The sequence below is a fragment of the Arachis ipaensis genome, chromosome B3 (assembly GCF_059453495.1).
Source record: "Arachis ipaensis isolate K30076 ecotype BB chromosome B3, ASM5945349v1, whole genome shotgun sequence".
NCBI classification, from domain to species: Eukaryota; Viridiplantae; Streptophyta; class Magnoliopsida; order Fabales; family Fabaceae; genus Arachis; species Arachis ipaensis.
Window position 1 is genome coordinate 33,680,582 of NC_142438.1, and position 19,007 is coordinate 33,699,588.

Here is a 19,007-nt window from a genome sequence, read left to right on the forward strand (position 1 = left end):
TTGGAGCGGCAGAATGCATGGTTTCTGATATGGATTATGCGGTTTGGAATTGTATTTATGTCTAGTTTCGGCAATCGGCACGGAATAATATAAAAAAAAAAAATTTCAAATTTTGACTTCCAAGACTTTTCCAAGTTTGTTGTTAAGCTGGCTGGAAATAATGATAAATGTAAGTTGTTCAGAACTAGAGAGTGTTGAGACGTACCAAGTTAATAATAATTTATGTCGTGTTGTGATAAGGATCATTTTTGGAAATGGCATCATCTCCAATTTTTTTTAACACTTGATAAAATTCAGTGTAATCTCTCACTTTTAATTCTATAAGTGAGACTAAAAATAAATAATAGAGAGAATAATAAATAGTTAGATTAAACACTGCACACTATTTAATTTTTTTTTTCACTGGAGAGAATCCACTCCTATCACTTCATAGGTGAATGTCCATTCCCAAGAAAAAATGAATTTAATGAAAGTTGAAAAGTGATAACAATTTGTGTATAAATAGAAGAAGTATCAATTTAAATAAAAACACACAACAATAATAAAACACTCTTTCTTTCCTCCATACATTATAATTCTCTCTTTTCTCTATCTATCCTGAAGGCCTTAAGTTTATAATATATTAGTAAATATAATAATCATCTTGATTATATTAAGATAGTAATTGTGGCGAATATTACTACTAGATTTTTATATTTATATTTCTCTATCTTATATTTACATCTTTCTTATTTATTTATTAATTTATTTTATAACACGTTATCAACACGAGAATCTAATCAAATTTGAGGAAGACTCAGGTAACAAATTTTTATTATGTCAAAACTTTCTCATCTTGAATTTAATGCTCTTGATATATCTGGAAATAATTATTTATCATGGATACTAGATGTTAAAATCCATCTTGATTCAATGGATCTTGGAGATACCATTAAGGCAAAAAATAATACATCCCAGAAGGATAAAGACAAGGCCATGATTTTTCTTCGTTGTCATCTTGATGAAAGATTGAAAAATGAATATCTCACATTAAAAGATCCTGCAAATCTGTGGAAAGACCTTGAAGAAAGGTATAATCATCAAAAGACGGTGATACTTCCTCACGCCCGATATGAATGGACGCACTTGCGTCTACAGGATTTTAAATCTATAAATGAATATAATTCAGCAATGTTTCGAATCACCTCACAAATGAAATTATGTGGGGAAAAGATAATTGATAATGATATGTTAGAGAAAATTTTCTCGACCTTCCATGCCTCGAATGTGCTCCTGCAACAGCAGTATCGAGAAAAAGGATTTAAAAAATATTCTGAATTAATTTCTTGCCTTCTTATTGCTGAACGCAACAATAAATTACTTTTAAGGAATCATGAAGCACGCCCAGTTGGTGATGCCCCATTTCCTGAAGTAAATGCAACAAATCATTACTCCAGAAGAGGTAAATGGTAAGGTTTTGGTAACAAAAGAAATTATGGAAGGAAAAGGAATTATGTTCACAAGAGAGGATCTCACCAGAAGTGGGATAAAGAAAGAAATATTGGGTAAGATAAATTAACAGAGAATAAGTGTTTCCATTGTGGTGGAAAGGGCCATTGGTCGCGTACATGTCGTATCCCAATGCACCTAGTCGATCTTTATCAAGCATCATTGAAAAAGGATGACAAAGGAAAGGAAACGAATTTTGTTTCAAATGATGCTGAAAATTCTACCATTCATTATGATGTATCTTATTTCTTTGAGGATCCTAAAGGAAATATTGGTCATTTGATCAATGATGGAATAGTTTAATATGTGAGATTGTTAAGTATTCATGTAAATAAATAATGTATAAAACTTATTGTTAAGTTTTATTTTCTATATATTTAATTTTTAAATATGATGTATATAAATAATGAAATATTAATATTTATGCTTTGAAATCATTAAATGTGTCAAGTTTTAATAATAATAATAATGATAATAATAAAATTTTAGTGTATAACATTATGTACAGTTTTTTTTAAAAAAAATATATATTTCCAATCAAGAATTCATTTTGACTGTGTATGTATTACTATTCATTTTATTATTATTTATCTTTGAAGAAAATGACAAGGACATATAGTGAAGATGTTTGTCTTGCGGATAGTGCAAGTTCGCACACTATTCTTAAAAGTGATATATATTTTACCCATCTTGTGCCAAAAGAAGAATATGTTAATACTATTATTGGCTCGAGCAATGTGATAGAAGGCTCCGAAAGAGCTATAATTTTGTTTCCTGGAGGAACAAAATTCATAATAACTAATGCACTATTGTCTACCAAATCTCTAAGAAACTTGTTGAGTTTTAAAGATATTCGCCGAAATGGATATCACATTGAAACAATGAATGAGGAAAATCATGAGTACTTATGTATCACAACTCATGATTCAAATAAAAAGGTTATATTAGAAAAGTTACCCTCACTTTCATATGAGTTATACTATACCAAGATTAGTACAATTGAATCACATGCCATTGTAAACCAGAAGTTTACTAGCCCAAATGAATTCATAACTTGGCACGACCGATTGGGTCATCCAGGAACAACTATGATGTGGAGAATTATTGAAAACTTCCATGGACATTTACTAAAGAACAAGAAGATTCTTAAATTTAGGGAATTTTGTTGTGCTGCATGTTCTCAAGGAAAGTTAATTTTAAGGCCATCACCAGTAAAGGTTGGATTTGAGTCCCCTGAATTCCTAGAAAGGATTCAAGGCGATATATGTGGACCTATTCATCCATCATGTGGATCTTTTAGATATTTTATGGTCCTAATAGACGCATCTTCGAGATGGTTACATATGTGCTTATTGTCTTCTCGTAACCTGGCGTTTGCGAGATTACTGGCTCAAATTATTCGATTAAAAGCACAGTTTCCAGAAATCCAATCAAGGCAATTCGTCTTGATAATGCTGGTGAATTTACTTCCCAAGCTTTTAATGCTTATTGTACGGCTAATGGAATAAGTGTTGAACATCCAGTAGCTCATGTTCACACACAAAATGGGTTAGCAGAATCACTTATTAAACGCCTCCAATTAATTGCTAGACCTTTACTTATGAGAACAAATCTCCCAACCTCGATTTGGGAGCATGCTATTTTACATGCCGCAGCACTTATTCGTTTGAGGCCAACGAGTTACCATCAGTTCTCTCCTATGCAATTAGCTTTTGGCCAGCAGCCAAATGTTTCCCATTTAAGAATATTCGGATGTGCGATATATGTTTCCATTGCACCAACTAATTGCACCAAAATGGGACCCCAGAGAAAATTAGGGATATATGTTGGATATGATTCTCCCTCTATAATGAGGTATATATCTTGAGATACAAACTGAAGATGTATTTAAACCCCGGTTTGCCGATTGTCATTTTGATGAATCAAAATTTCTAACATTAGGGGGAGAGAATAAGCTTCCTAAAAAGAAACTTAATTGGAATGCATTATCGTTGATGCATTTAGATCCTCGATCAGGGCAATGTGAACTAGAAGTTCAAAATATTATACATTTGCAAAGAATAGCAAATGAATTGCCTGATGCATTTTTCGATACAAAGAGGATAACCAAATCTTATATACCAGCAGAAAATGCCCCAATTTGAATTGATGTCCCAATTGGACAAATTACTACCGAAACAAATACACGCCAGAAACGTGGCAGGCCTGTCGGTTCCAAAGACAAAAATGCTCGAAAGCAAAAAGAGGTAAATACTATTCCTGTTGAAAAAGACATAGTAAAGACACTTGCAGTTATCAAAAATTCTGATATAATTTTAATGCTAGAAGACATTCAGTTTCAGGTACCTGAAAATTGTGAAAATAACGAGATCTCGATAAATTATATCTTTACAGGAGAGAAATGGGACCAAAATAAGACAATTGTCAATGAAATATTTGCATATAATGTGGCATTAAATATCATGCATGAAAGAAAGGATCTCTTGGGCCAAAATCAGTCGAAGAATATCGACAAAGAAATGATTGGCCAAAATAGGAAGAAGCCATGAAGGTTGAGTTAGACTCACTTGCAAAACGTGAAGTCTTTGGACCTGTAGTCCGTACACTAGAAGATGTAAAACCTGTTAGATACCGATGGGTATTTGTGAGAAAACGAAATGAGAAAAATGAAGTTGTACGTTACAAAGCTCGACTTGTAGCACAATGTTTTTCACAAAGGTTCGGTATAGATTATAAAGAAACGTATTCCCCAGTAGTGGATGCAATAATATTGCGTTATTTGGTCAGCTTATCAGCATATCATAAACTACATATGCATTTAATGGATGTGGTAATAGCCTACTTATACGGATCATTAGATCGTGATATCTATATGAAAGTCCCTGAAGGACTAAAGATATCTAAACCATCTAATTAATATTCGCAAGGGTTATACTCAGTTAAATTGCAAAGATCTTTATGTGGTCTAAAGCAATCTGGACGAATGTGGTATAATCGTCTTACTAAGTATCTAGCAAAAAACGGATTTAAGAATGATGATATCTGCCCGTGTATTTTCATAAAGAAATCTACATCTGGATTCATTATAATTGCTGTGTACATTGATGATTTAAATATCATTGAAACTCCTAAAAAGATTCCAACAATTATAAAAGCTTTAAAAGAAGAGTTTGAAATGAAAGATCTTGGAAAGACTAAATTTTGTTTCGGCCTGCAGATCGAGCATACAAAAAATGGGATCTTTATTCATCAAACAACATACAGAGAAAAGATCTTAAAGAGATTTTATATGGATAAGTCACATCTATTAAGTACCCCAATGATCGTAAGATCTTTGGATGTGAAAAAGGATCAATTCCGTCCTAAAGAAAAAAATGAAGATATCATTGGTCCTGAAGTACCATATCTTAGTGCCATTGGAGCGCTAATGTATTTTGCTAATAATACACGACCCGATATATCATTTGCTGTGAATTTATTAGCAAGGTATAGTTCTTCTCCAACCAGAAAACATTGGAGTAGAATTAAACAAATCTTTTGATATCTTCATGGAACGGTTGATATGGGATTGTTTTATCCCTATGGATCCAAGTCACAATTAGTTGGCTATGCAGATGTTGGATACTTGTCTGATCCACATAAAGAGATATCTCAAACAGGATACCTATTCACATATGGTGGTACAACTATATCATGGAGGTCCACAAAACATACGATTGCGGCAACATCCTTTAATCATGCTGAAATACTAGCGATACATGAAGCTAGTCGCGAGTGTTTTTGGCTCAGAAGTTTGATTTAATATATTCTGTCATCATGTGGACTGATTGATCATAAGATAGCTCTAACTGTCCTGTTTGAAGATAATACAGCATGTATTGCTCAACTTAAAGGCGGATATATCAAAGGTGATAAAACAAAGCATATTTCTCCTAAATTCTTCTTCACTCATGATCTTCAAAATCAAGGGATAATTGATATCCAACAGATCTGCTCAAGTGACAATCTGGCAGATTTATTTACAAAGTCACTCCCAAAATCCTCCTTTGAAAGATTGGTACATGAGATTGGGATGCGCCGATTTTGAGACATTAAATGATGTCGACAAGAGGGGGAGACTGTACTCTTTTTTCTTTGGTCAGGTTTTTTTCTCATTGGATTTTTCTTGACAAGGTTTTTAATGAGGCAGTCCCCATCACAAAGGATATTGTACTCTTTTTCCTTCACTAAAGTTTTTTCCATTGGGTTTTTTTAGTAAGGTTTTAACGAGGCATAATCCTAAATAGACATCTAAGGGGGAGTGTTGTGATAAGGATCACTTCATACGTGGATGTCCATTCTCAAGAGAGAATGAATTTAAAGAGGGTTAAAAAGTGATAAAAATTTGTGTGTATAAATAGAGAAAGCATCAATCTGAATAAAAACATACAACAATAATAAAACACTTTTTCCTTCCTCCATACATTATAATTCTCTCTTTTCTCTATCTATCCGAAAGCCTTAAGTTTATAATATATTAGTAAATATAATAATCATCTCGATTATATTAAAATAGTATTGTGGTGAATATTACTGTACTACTAGAATTCTATATTTATATTTCTCTATCTTATATTTACATCTTCCTTATTTATTTATTTATTTATTTTATAACATGTCGAACTATATATATATGCGAACTGTTATGTGAATGGGTCAATGGGGGTGGGTGTGTATCTCCCTTCTATTATGGTGTAAATATGCTTGTTGGAACTTGGATTTTCTTTCTGACTTTTATGATTGACGAATCCTTTATTATCTATTCATTTAATTTAGAATAGTTGGTCCCAAAAAAATTAGATTGAAAATTATAGTACCTAAAAATGTTTATTTTCTAAGAGTCTTTTAAAATTATTTTAGTTGAATAAATTAATTTTTTATAATTTTTAATTAATTTTTTAAGCCGTTCGCGTCACCGTTGCTAAGCTGCATGCCACTGTCATTCTGAATGGACTTAGAAGAGTTAAATCTCAGAGTGGTCCCTGAACTTGCATTCGAGCCTCAAAGTCGTCCCTAAACTTGCATTGGCCCCAATATTATCCCCGAATTTAACAACGGTGACTCACAGTCGTCCCTGAAGCATTTTCCGGAGAATATTTCCAAACGGCGTGATGACGTGTATGGAGAGGCGCCACGTTGGATATCTGACGTGGCTGTTATCATTTTTTAACTCAATTTAGTCCCTGAATTATTTTATAACCCTAATCCCCAATTTATTATCAGAAACCACTCTGTTTCTTCTTCTCTGCTCTCCTTCGTCTTCTCTGCCATTGTTGAGCTGCCATTGTTGAACGTGATTTGAGTGGGTTATAATGGGTGGAGGCAGCAAATTGAGGTTATGATGAAGGTCCGAATGTTGGAGGTTATGATGCTCATGATGAATATCATGATGAGTCAGATGAGGCAAATTCTTGGCATTCCGAAGAAATGAAGACACCCCTAACTCAGAGGATGACGACGCATTTCCTGTTTTCAGAGAAGAAACAAGGTTTAGGAAACTCCGATTAGAGGTAGGGATGAAATTCAACACAGAGATGGATTTTAAGGAGGCTGTGAGGGAGTATTGCATCCAGGAAGGTAGAAGAGTTAGATTCAAGAAAAATGATAATGTACAATGTAGGGCTTTATATAGGGGTGAGGAATGTCCATGGGTTCTCTATGTCTCTAAGGATAGTGAGAGTGTTGCTGGCAAGTTAAAACCTTCAATGATGATCATACCTGCCCAAGGGAGACAAAAAATAAATTAGCTAACAGAGGGTGGTTAGCAAACAAGTTGGTGAAGAAGCTTAGAAAATTTCCAAATCTAAAGCGCACTCTGAAGCTTTAACATACTTCAAAAGCAAATGTGACTTGGACTTGAACAAGTCTTCCCTGACAAAAGCACTTGGAGATGCAAGGCACATTGTGTATGGTGATGCTGCTGCACAATATGGGATAGTGAGAGACTATGGTGAAACTCTCCTGAAGTGCAGCCCTGGTTCTACTGTGCGCATCACAACAATTTCTCATCCCAACCCCGCAGAAGATCCCACTTTTGACAAGATGTATATTTGTCTATATGGATGCAAAAATGGGTTTAGGATGGGATGCAGACCTCTAATAGGGCTTGATGGAGCATTCCTGAAAACCAGATTTAGTGGACAAATCTTGGCAGCCATTTACGTCATTGCATATGCCATTGTACCAGTAGAGAACACGAATAATTGGAGGTGGTTTCTTGAGCTGCTGCATAAGGATCTAAGGAGCTACACCCAAAATGGGTGGTGTTTTATTTTAGACATGCAAAAGGTAACGATGTCTTTGCTACACCCAAAGTGGGGATAAATTTGCTGTCACTTATACATGTGTAAGGATTAATTTGATGTCACTTATGTATGTGTAGGGACTATTTTGATGTCACTTATGTAAGGTGAGGGACCATTTTGAGTCCCGATATTGTAAGTTATTAATTTCAATGGTTTTGTGCAGGGGCTAATCACAGCTGTGCAGGAGGTCTTCCCTTATGTCCACCACAGATTTTGTGTATGGCACTTGCGGAGAAACTTCAAAAAGCAGTGGAAAGACAATGAACTTAAAGGATTACTGTGGAAGTGTGTAAGATCTACTACTCAAGAGGGATTCATTGAGGGGATGATGACAATCCAGAGCACTAAAAAGGAAGCATGAAAGTACCTTTTCAAATGACGAAGAGATGCATGGAGTCGGGCCTTCTTCCCCTCCCAACCAAAATGTGACAACATATGTAACAATTCTTGCGAAGTATTCAATGCCAGAATCAAGGAAGCAAGGGCCAAACCAATTATCACACCACCAGATACGTCAACTATTACTCCACCCATCATGACCCACTCAAATCACGTTTAACAATGGCAGAAAAGACGAAGGAGAGCAGAGAAGAAGAAACAGAGTGGTTTTTGATAATAAATTGGGGATTAGGGTTATAAAATAATTCAGGAACTAAATTGAGTTAAAAAATGATAACAGCCACATCAGATATCCAACGTGGCGTCTCTCCATACACGTCATCACGCCGTTTGGAAATATTTCCCGAAAAATGCTTCAGGGACGACTGTGAGTCATAGTTGTTAAATTCGGGGACAATATTGGGGCCAATACAAATTTAGGGACTACTTTAAGGCTCGAGTGCAAGTCCAGGGACCACTCTGAGATTTAACTCGACTTAGAATGGAAAAAAGGATTAATTGTGAAGATTGGGCCAAGTGACATGCTTTTCATGTTAACGCCACACTTTTCTTATGCACTGCCACGCTTTGCATGAAGGAGTAACACGCTTTCCTGGGTTCATCTATGTTGGCGTGAAAGGTCACTCTTGGGCGTGTGACATGCCCAGCTTTTTCCATTGGCGTGTTACACACCATGTGTGGCGTTAAACGCCCATTCTCTTGGTCCTTAGAACTTAAAATATGAGTCTTTAAAACAACATTCTAGAAACTTGGCCCAGCGTGCAACGCCGGACCTTGGCGTGCGACACGCCACTCACTTTAAACAAGGTTCTGGGAGGTGAACAATGGCATGCGAAACGCCCAACATATGGTGTTACACGCCCATTCAAATTGCCAAAGAGGGGTCTTCATTAAACCATCGAAGGCATGCTGAACTCACACGTCCATTCTTTTATGGCGTGCTGCACGCCCACTATTTACCATGTCATGCGTACGCATGAGGCCCGCATAAGCATGGTTCTGACGAAAATCCTCAATCGCGTACGTATGTGGTATGCGAAATTGTTACTCTGAGGTTGTAAAATTTGTTGCTCGTTCTCTCCCTGGGAATGGCGCCAATAACTGGTGCACAATACCATGGTCCAAACATAACTTCACAACTTCGCACAACTAACCAGCAAGTGCACTGGGTCGTCCAAGTAATAAAACCTTACGTGAGTAAGGGTCGATCCCACGGAGATTGTCGGTATGAAGCAAGCTATGGTCACCTTGTAAATCTCAGTCAGGCGGATATCAAATGGTTATAGAGTTTTCGAATAATAATAATAAATAAACAGAAAGTAAAGATAAAAATACTTATGTAATTCATTGGTGAGAATTTCAGATAAGCGTATAGAGATGCTTTCGTTCCTCTGAATCTCTACTTTTCCGCTGTCTTCATCTAATCAGTCTTACTCCTTTCCATGGTAAGCTTTCTGTAAGGGCATCACCGTTGTTAATGGCTACATCCCATCCTCTCTATGAAAATGGTCCAAATGCTCTGTCACAGCATGGCTAATCATCTGGAGGTTCTCGATCATACTGGAATAGGATTTACTATCCTTTTGCGTCTGTCACTACGCCCAGCACTCGCGAGTTTGAAGTTTGTCACAGTCATTCAATCCCTGAATCCTACTCGGAATACCACAGACAAGGTTTAGACTTTCCGGATTCTCATGAATGCCACCATCAATCTAGCTTATACCACGAAGATTCTGATTAAGAGATCCAAGAGATATTCATTCAATCTAAGGTGGAACGGAAGTGGTTGTCAGGCACGCGTTCGTAAGGGAATGATGATGATTGTCACGTTCATCACATTCATATTGAAGTGTGAATGAATATCTTAGAAGCGGAATAAGTTGAATTGAATAAAGAAACAGTATTACTTTGCATTAATTCATGAGGAACAGCAGAGCTCCACACCTTAATCTATGGAGTGTAGAAACTCTACCGTTGAAAAACACATAAGTGAAAGGTTCAGGCATGGTCGAATGGCCAGCCCCCATGAAGGTCTAAGATAGCATAAAACTGATCAAAGATGATCCGAAGATGTAAATACAATAGTAAAAAGTCCTATTTATAAAAACTAGTTACTAGGGTTTACAGAGATAAGTAATTGATGCAGAAATCCACTTCCGGGCCCACTTGGTGTGTGCTTGGGCTGAGCTTGAAGTTTACACGTGGAGAGGTCATTCTTGGAGTTGAACACCAGTTTGTAACGTGTTTCTGGCGTTCAACTCTGGCTTGTGACGTGTTTCTGGCGTTTAACTCCAGACTGCAGCGTAGAACTAGCGTTCAACGCCCTTTTGCGTCGTCTAAACTCGGCCAAAGTATGGACTATTATATATTGCTGGAAAGCCCTGGATGTCTACTTTCCAACTCAATTGAAAGTGCGCCATTTTAAGTTCTGTAGCTCCAGAAAATCTACTTTGAGTGCAGGAAGGTCAGAATCCAACAGAATCAGCAGTCCTTCTTCTACCTCTGAATCTGATTTTTGCTCAAGTCCCTCAATTTCAGCCAGAAAATACCTGAAATCACAGAAAAATACACAAACTCATAGTAAAGTCCAGAAATGTGAATTTAACATAAAAACTAATGAAAACACCCCTAAAAGTAACTAGATCCTACTAAAAACATACTAAAAACAATGCCAAAAAGCGTATAAATTATCTGCTCATCACAACACCAAACTTAAATTGTTACTTGTCCCCAAGCAACTGAAAATCAAATAGGATAAAAATAAGAGAATATACTATAAATTCCAAACTATCAATGAAACATAGCTCCAATCAGATGAGCGGGACTTGTAGCTTTTTGCCTCTTGAATAGTTTTGGCATCTCACTTTATCTATTGAGGTTCAGAATGATTGGCATCTATAGGAACTCAGAGTTCAGATAGTGTTATTGATTCTCCTAGTTCAGTATGTTGATTTTTGAACACAGCTACTTTATGAGTCTTGGCCGTGGCCCTAAGCACTTTGTTTTCCAGTATTACCACCGGATACATAAATGCCACAGACACATAATTGGGTGAACCTTTTCAGATTGTGACTCAGCTTTGCTAAAGTCCCCAATTAGAGGTGTCCAGGGTTCTTAAGCACACTCTTCTTTTGCTTTGGACCTTGACTTTAACCGCTCAGTCTCAAGTTTTCACTTGACACCTTCACGCCACAAGCACATGGTTAGGGACAGCTTGGTTTAGCCGCTTAGGCCAGGATTTTATTCCTTTAGGCCCTCCTATCCACTGATGCTCAAAGCCTTGGGATCCTTTTTATTTACCCTTGCCTTTTGGTTTTAAGGGTTATTGGCTTTTTGCTCTTGCCTTTTGGTTTTAAGAGCTTTTGGCTTTTTCTGCTTGCTTTTTCTTTTTCTTTCTATATTTTTTTTCGCCATTTTTCTTTTCTATTTTTTTTCTGCAAGCTTTTGTATTCACTGCTTTTTCTTGCTTCAAGAATCATTTTTATGATTTTCCAGATTATCAAATAACATGTCTCCTTGTCATCATTCTTTCAAGAGCCAACATATTTAACATTCTTAAACAACAACTTCAAAAGACATATGCATTGTTCAAGCATTCATTCAGAAAACAAAAAGTATTGTCACCACATCAATATAATTAAACTAAGTTTAAGGATAAATTCAAAACTCATGTACTTCTTGTTCTTTTGAATTAAAAACATTTTTCATTTAAGAGAGGTGATGGATTCATATTCACTACTTTAAGGCATAGACACTTAGACATTAATGATCATGTAATAAAGACACAAACATAGATAAACATTTAACATAAGAAAATGAAAAACAGAAAGTTTAAGAACAAGGAATGAGTCCACCTTAGTGATGGTGGTGTTTTCTCCTTGAGGAACCAATGATGTCCTTGAGCTCTTCTATATCTCTTCCTTGTCTCTGTTGCTTGATCCCTAGTGATTTTGGTGCTCCTATCCTTAGTTGCTCCCAATAATTGTGTGGGGAAAAATGTATCCCCTGAGGTATCTCAGGGATCTCTTGATTTGCAGTCAAATATTCTACCATTGAGCTATAGATCCTTTACATGAATCTCTCCATCTCCCATGACTTGGAGGTGGAAGCTTTTGTCTTCTTTTTTCTCTTCTCTTTTTTTTTTTTGAGGTTTCTCTGGCCTTAGGTGCCATCAATGGTTATGGAAAAGCAAAATAAGCAATGCTTTTACCACACCAAACTTAGAATGTTGCTCGCCCTCGAGCAGGAGAAAAAAGAATAGATGAAGAAGAAGATGTGGAAGAAACTAGGATTATGAGGAGGGAAGGTGGGGATCCTGTGGGATCCACAGATCCTGAGATGATCCTGTGAGATTCACAGATCTTGAGGTGTCAAGGATTTACATCCCTGCACCAATTAGGCATGTAAAATGCCTTTGCATGCAATTCTGGCGTTTAAACGCCGAACTGATGCTTGTTCTGGGCGTTCAACGCCCAGATGCAGCATATTTCTGGCGTTGAACGCCAGCCAGATGCTCCTTACTGGCGTTTGAACGCCAGTGAACTTCTCCTCCAGGGTGTGCTATTTTTAATACTGTTTTTGATTTTTCTTCAATTTTTTCAGTTGTTTTTGTGACTCCACATGATTATGAACCTATGAAGACATATAACTAATAAAAATATAATTAAATAAAAATTGGGTTGCCTCCCAACAAGCGCTTCTTTAATGTCAATAGCTTGACAGTAGGCTCTCATGGAGCCTCACAGATGTTCAGAGCATTGTTGAGACTCCCCAACACCAAACTTAGAGTTTGGATATGGGAGTTCAACACCAAACTTAGAGTTTGGTTGTGGTCTCCCAACACCAAACTTAGAATTTGACTGTGGGAGCTCTGGTTGACTCTGTTTTGAGAGAAGCTTACTGTGCCTCTTTTCCATGTTTACAGAAGGATGTCCTTGAGTTTTAAACTCAAGGGAGTCCTCATTCAATTGAAGGACTAGTTCACCTCTGTTAACATCAATCACAGCTCTTGCTGTGGCTAGAAAGGGTCTTCCAAGGATGATGGATTCATCCTCATCCTTCCCAGTATCTAGGATTATGAAATCAACAGGGATGTAAAGGCCTTCAACCTTTACTAGTACGTCCTCTACTTGTCCATAAGCCTCTTTTCTGGAATTGTCTGCCATCTCTAATGAGATTTTAGCAGTTTGTACCTCAAAGATTCCTAATTTCTCCATTACAGAGAGTGGCATGAGGTTTATTCCTGACCCAAGGTCACATAGAGCCTTCTCAAAGGTCATGGTGACTATGGTACAAGGTATTAGGAATTTTCCAGGATCCTGTTTCTTCTGAGGCAATCTCAGTTGATCTAATGCATTTAGTTCATTGGTGAACAGGGGAGGTTCATCTCCCCAAGTCTCATGACCAAATAAATTGGCATTTAGCTTCATGATTGCACCAAGGAACTTGGCAACTTGTTCTTCAGTGACATCCTCATTCTCTTCAGAAGAAGAATACTCATAAGAACTCATGAATGGCATAAGGAGGTTCAATGGAATCTCTATGGTCTCTAGATGAGTCTCGGATTCCTTTGGTTCCTTAGAAGGAAACTCCTTATTGATCACTGGATGTCCCAGGGGGTCTTCCTCCTTGGGATTCACGTCCTATCCTTCCTTCTTGGATTCGGCCATGATGGTTATATCAATGGTCTTGCACTCTCCTTTTGGATTTTCTTCTGTATTACTAGGGAGAGTACTAGGAGGGATTTCAGTGATCCTTTTACTCAGCTGGCCCACTTGTTCTTCCAAATTTCTAATGGAGGACCTTGTTTCATTCATGAAACTCACAGTGGCCTTAGATAGATCAGAGACTAAGTTTGCTAGATTAGAAGTATTTTGTTCAGAGTTCTCTGTCTGTTGCTGAGTGGATGATGGAAAAGGCTTGCTATTGCTAAACCTGTTTCTTCCACCATTATTAAAGCCTTGTTGAGGCTTTTGTTGATCCTTCCATGAGAGATTTGGGTGATTTCTCCATGAGAGATTATAGGTGTTTCCATAAGGTTCACCCATGTAATTCACCTCTGCTATTGCAGGATTCTCAGGATCATAAGCTTCTTCTTCAGAAGATGCCTCTTGAGTACTGTTAGATGCAGCTTGCATTCCATTCAGACTCTGAGAAATCATATTGACTTGCTGAGTCAATATTTTATTTTGAGCCAATATGGCATTCAGAGTATCAATTTCAAGAACTCCCTTCTTCTGAGGCGTCCCATTACTCACAGGATTCCTCTCAGAAGTATACATAAACTGGTTGTTAGCAACCATGTCAATGAGTTCTTGAGCTTTTGTAGGCGTTTTCTTTAAGTGAATGGATCCACCTGCAGAAGTATCCAATGACATCGTAGCTAATTCAGACAGACCATCATAGAATATATCCAGGATGGTCCATTCTGAAAGCATGTCAGAAGGACACTTTTTGGTCAGTTCCTTGTATCTCTCCCAAGCTTCATAGAGGGATTCACCTTCTTTTTGTCTGAAGGTTTGAACATCCACTCTAAGCTTACTCAGCTTTTGAGGAGGAAAGAACTTGGCTAAGAAAGCCTTGACCAGCTTATCCCAAGAGTTCAGGCTATCTTTAGGTTGAGAGTCCAACCATATTCTAGCTCTGTCTCTCACAGCAAAAGGAAAAAGCATGAGACTGTAGACTTCAGGATATACTCCATTAGTCTTAGCAGTATCACAAATCTGCAAGAATTCAGTTAAGAACTGAAAGGGATCTTCAGATGGAAGTCCATGAAACTTGCAGTTTTGTTGCATCAGAGAAACTAATTGAGGTTTAAGCTCAAAATTGTTTGCTCCAATGGTGGGAATAGAGATGCTTCTTCCATGTAAATTGGAATTAGGTGCAGTAAAGTCACCAAGCATCCTCCTTGCATTATTGTTATTTTCGGCTGCCATCTCCTCTTCTTGTTCGAAAATTCCTGTAAAGTTGTCTCTAGATTGTTGTATTTTAACTTCTCTTAGTTTCCTCTTCAGAGTCCTTTCAGGTTCAGGGTCTGCTTCAACAAGAATGTTCTTGTCCTTACTCCTGCTCATATGAAAAAGAAGGGAACAGAAAAATAATAATAATATGGATCCTTTTTACCCAGGTATAGAGGTTTCCCTATGTGAGTAGAAGAAGAAAAGAATGTAATGTAAAGAAGGGAAGAAGAGGGAGGAGAATCCAAACACAAGGGTGAGGATAACAGAGATATGAGATGAAGAGAAGTATTAGTAAGTAATAAATAAATAGAAGAAGATGAGAGGAAGAAGTTTTCGAAAATAAATTTTGAAAAGGGGTTAGTTATTTTCGAAAATTAGATAAGAAATAAGGTTAGAATTAAAATTTGAAATAATTAATTAATTAAAAAGAATTTTTGAAAAAGAGGGAGGTATTTTCGAAAATTAGAGAGGGATAGTTAGTTAGGTAGTTTTGAAAGAGATAAGAAACAAACAAAAAGTCAATTAGTTAGTTGAAATAAATTTTAAAAATCAATTTTTTTAAAAGATAAGAAGATAAGAAGTTAGAAAAGGTATTTGAAAAAAGATATGATTAAAAAGATATAATTTTGAAAAAGATAAGATAAAAAAGATATTTTTGAAAAGATATGATTAGAATTAGTTTTGAAAAAGATTTGATTTTTAAAATCATAATTAATGACTTGACTCACAAGAAATCACAAGATATGATTCTAGAATTTAAAGTTTGAATCTTTCTTAACAAGTAAGTAACAAACTCGAAATTTTTGAATCAAAACATTAATTGATGATGTGATTTTCGAAAATATGATATAAATTTAAGAAAAAGATTTTTGAAAAATATTTTTAAAATTTTCGAAAATAAATAAGAAAAATGAAAAAGATATGATTTTTGAAAATGATTTTGAAAAAGATAAGATTTTCAAATTGAAAATTTGATTTGACTCATAAGAAACAACTAGATTTTTAAAAAGTTTTGAAAAAGTCAACTCAAATTTTTGAAATTTATGAGAGAAAAAGGGAAAGATAATTTTTTTGATTTTTTTGAATTTTTAACGATGAAAGAGAAAAACATGAAAAAGACTCAATGCATGAGAATTTTTAGATCAAAACAATGAATGCATGCAAGAACACTATGAATGTCAAGATGAACACCAAGAACACTTTGAATGTCAAGATGAACACCAAGAACTTATTTTTGTAAAATTTTCAAGAAAAGAAAATATGCAAGACACCAAACTTAGAAAATTTTCATGTATAGACACTATGAATGCAATAATGCATATGAAAAATAAGAAAAGACACAAAACAAGAAAATATGAAGATCAAACAAGAAGATTGGCCAAGAACAACTTGAAGATCATGAAGAACACTATGAATGCATGAATTTTCGAAAAATGCATAAATTTTTAGAAAAAAATGCAATTGACACCAAACTTAAAATTGACTCAAGACTCAAACAAGAAACACAAAATATTTTTTTTTATTTTATGATTTTATGATTTTTTTTGGATTTTTTGAAAATTAATGTGAAAAAGAAAAATAAGGATTCCAAAATTTTTAGTATGAATTCTAGGAATCTTGTACTCTTAGTCTAAAGCTCCAATCTGAGGGTTAGGCATGGCTTACTAGCCAGCCAAGCTTTAGAAGATACAAATCAGGCATATAACAGCTGATATTATTCCAATTAACTTGCCTCTATGCTGATGGTGGGAAGCCCCTATTTAAAAGAATTAGACTTGGCTTTACAGCCAGCCAGGCTTCAACATGCTTCATGAAACACTAGAATTTATTCTTAAAAATTTAGAAAAATTTTCGAAAACAGATGAGAAATTTTTGAAAGATTTTTGAAAAAATTTTGAAAATAAAACAAAAGAAAATTACCTAATCTGAGCAACAAGATGAACCGTCAGTTATCCAAAGTCGAACAATCCCCGGCAACGGCGCCAAAAACTTGGTATGCGAAATTGTTACTCTGAGGTTGTAAAATTTGTTGCTCGTTCTCTCCCTGGGAATGGCGCCAATAACAGGTGCACAATACCATGGTCCAAACATAACTTCACAACTTCGCACAACTAACCAGCAAGTGCACTGGGTCGTCCAAGTAATAAAACCTTACGTGAGTAAGGGTCGATCCCACGGAGATTGTTGGTATGAAGCAACCTATGGTCACCTTGTAAATCTCAGTCAGGCGGATATCAAATGGTTATAGAGTTTTCGAATAATAATAATAATAAATAAACAGAAAGTAAAGATAAAAATATTTATGTAATTCATTGGTGAGAATTTCAGATAAGCGTATAGAGATGCTTTCGTTCCTCTGAATCTCTGCTTTCCCGCTGTCTTCATCCAATCAGTCTTACTCCTTTCCATGGCAAGCTTTCTGTAAGGGCATCACCGTTGTCAATGGCTACATCCCATCCTCTCTGTGAAAATGGTCCAAATGCTCTGTCACGGCATGGCTAATCATCTGGAGGTTCTCGATCATACTGGAATAGGATTTACTATCCTTTTGCGTCTGTCACTACGCCTAGCACTCGCAAGTTTGAAGTTCGTCACAGTCATTCAATCCCTGAATCCTACTCGGAATACCACAGACAAGGTTTAGACTTTCTGGATTCTCATGAATGCCGTCATCAATCTAGCTTATACCACGAAGATTCTAATTAAGAGATCCAAGAGATATTAATTCAATCTAAGGTGGAACGGAAGTGGTTGTCAGGCACGCGTTCGTAAGGGAATGATGATGATTGTCACGTTCATCACATTCATATTAAGTGCAAATGAATATCTTAGAAGTGGAATAAGTTGAATTGAATAAAGAAACAGTAGTACTTTGCATTAATTCATGAGGAACAGCAGAGCTCCACACCTTAAACTATGGTGTGTAGAAACTCTACCGTTGAAAAACACATAAGTGAAAGGTTTAGGCATGGCCGAATGGCCAGCCCCATGAAGGTCTAAGATAGCATAAAACTGATCAAAGATGATCCGAAGATGTAAATACAATAGTAAAAAGTCCTATTTATAAAAACTAGTTACTAGGGTTTACAGAGATAAGTAATTGATGCAGAAATCCACTTCCGGGGGCCCACTTGGTATGTGCTTGGGCTGAGCTTGAAGTTTACACATGGAGAGGTCATTCTTGGAGTTGAACGCCAGTTTATAACGTGTTTCTGGCGTTCAACTCTGGCTTGTGACGTGTTTCTGGCGTTTAACTCCAGACTGCAGCGTAGAACTGGCGTTCAACGCCCTTTTGCGTCGTCTAAACTCAGCCAAAGTATGGACTATTATATATTGATGGAAAGCCCTAGATGTCTACTTTCCAACGCAATTAGAAGCACACCATTTTGAGTTCTGTAGCTCCAGAAAATTCACTTTGAGTGCAGGGAGGTCAGAATCCAACAGCATCAGCAGTCCTTCTTCTACCTCTGAATATGATTTTTGCTCAAGTCCCTCAATTTCAGCCAGAAAATACCTGAAATCACAGAAAAATACACAAACTCATAGTAAAGTCCAGAAATGTAAATTTAACATAAAAACGAATGAAAACATCCCTAAAAGTAACTAGATCCTACTAAAAACATACTAAAAACAATGCCAAAAAGCGTATAAATTATCCGCTCATCAGTATGCAGCATGCATGAGTCCTCATTCTTCCAGCTTTTGCATGAACGCATGCAGCATGCGTACGCATAAATCTTCAACTTTTCATATCTTGCACGTACGCATGTGGCATGTGTACGCATGAACCCTTTTTCTCAGGTGTTGTGCGTACGCT

At 36.3% G+C, this 19,007-nt stretch overlaps 1 protein-coding gene, 1 non-coding gene and 1 pseudogene across 2 annotated transcripts; all 3 read left to right on the plus strand.

The window, feature by feature from the left end:
- Window positions 1–816: 816 nt before the first annotated feature.
- On the plus strand, window positions 817–1,791 carry LOC148570262 (uncharacterized; annotated as a pseudogene).
- Window positions 1,792–7,061: 5,270 nt separating this feature from the next.
- Window positions 7,062–8,193, plus strand: LOC107632893 (uncharacterized). The gene is made up of 3 exons (XM_016336532.1): window positions 7,062–7,219; window positions 7,368–7,815; window positions 7,996–8,193. The coding sequence occupies exons 1-3, from the start codon at window positions 7,062–7,064 to the stop codon at window positions 8,191–8,193; spliced, it is 804 nt and encodes a 267-aa protein (XP_016192018.1).
- A 6,469-nt stretch (window positions 8,194–14,662) lies between these two features.
- LOC148570263 (small nucleolar RNA R71) lies at window positions 14,663–14,770 on the plus strand. Its single transcript, XR_015880359.1, has one exon. It is a non-coding gene; the product is annotated as a small nucleolar RNA R71 (small nucleolar RNA).
- Window positions 14,771–19,007: the final 4,237 nt, after the last annotated feature.

Coding starts and splice junctions, on each gene's coding strand:
- LOC107632893 (XM_016336532.1), top strand. CDS start 7,062: ATGGATTTTAAGGAGGCTGTGAGGGAGTATTGCATCCAGGAAGGTAGA. Junction 7,220..7,367: donor AGTGAGAGTGTTGCTGGCAA/GTTAAAACCTTC, acceptor ATACTTCAAAAG/CAAATGTGACTTGGACTTGA. Junction 7,816..7,995: donor TTATTTTAGACATGCAAAAG/GTAACGATGTCT, acceptor GGTTTTGTGCAG/GGGCTAATCACAGCTGTGCA.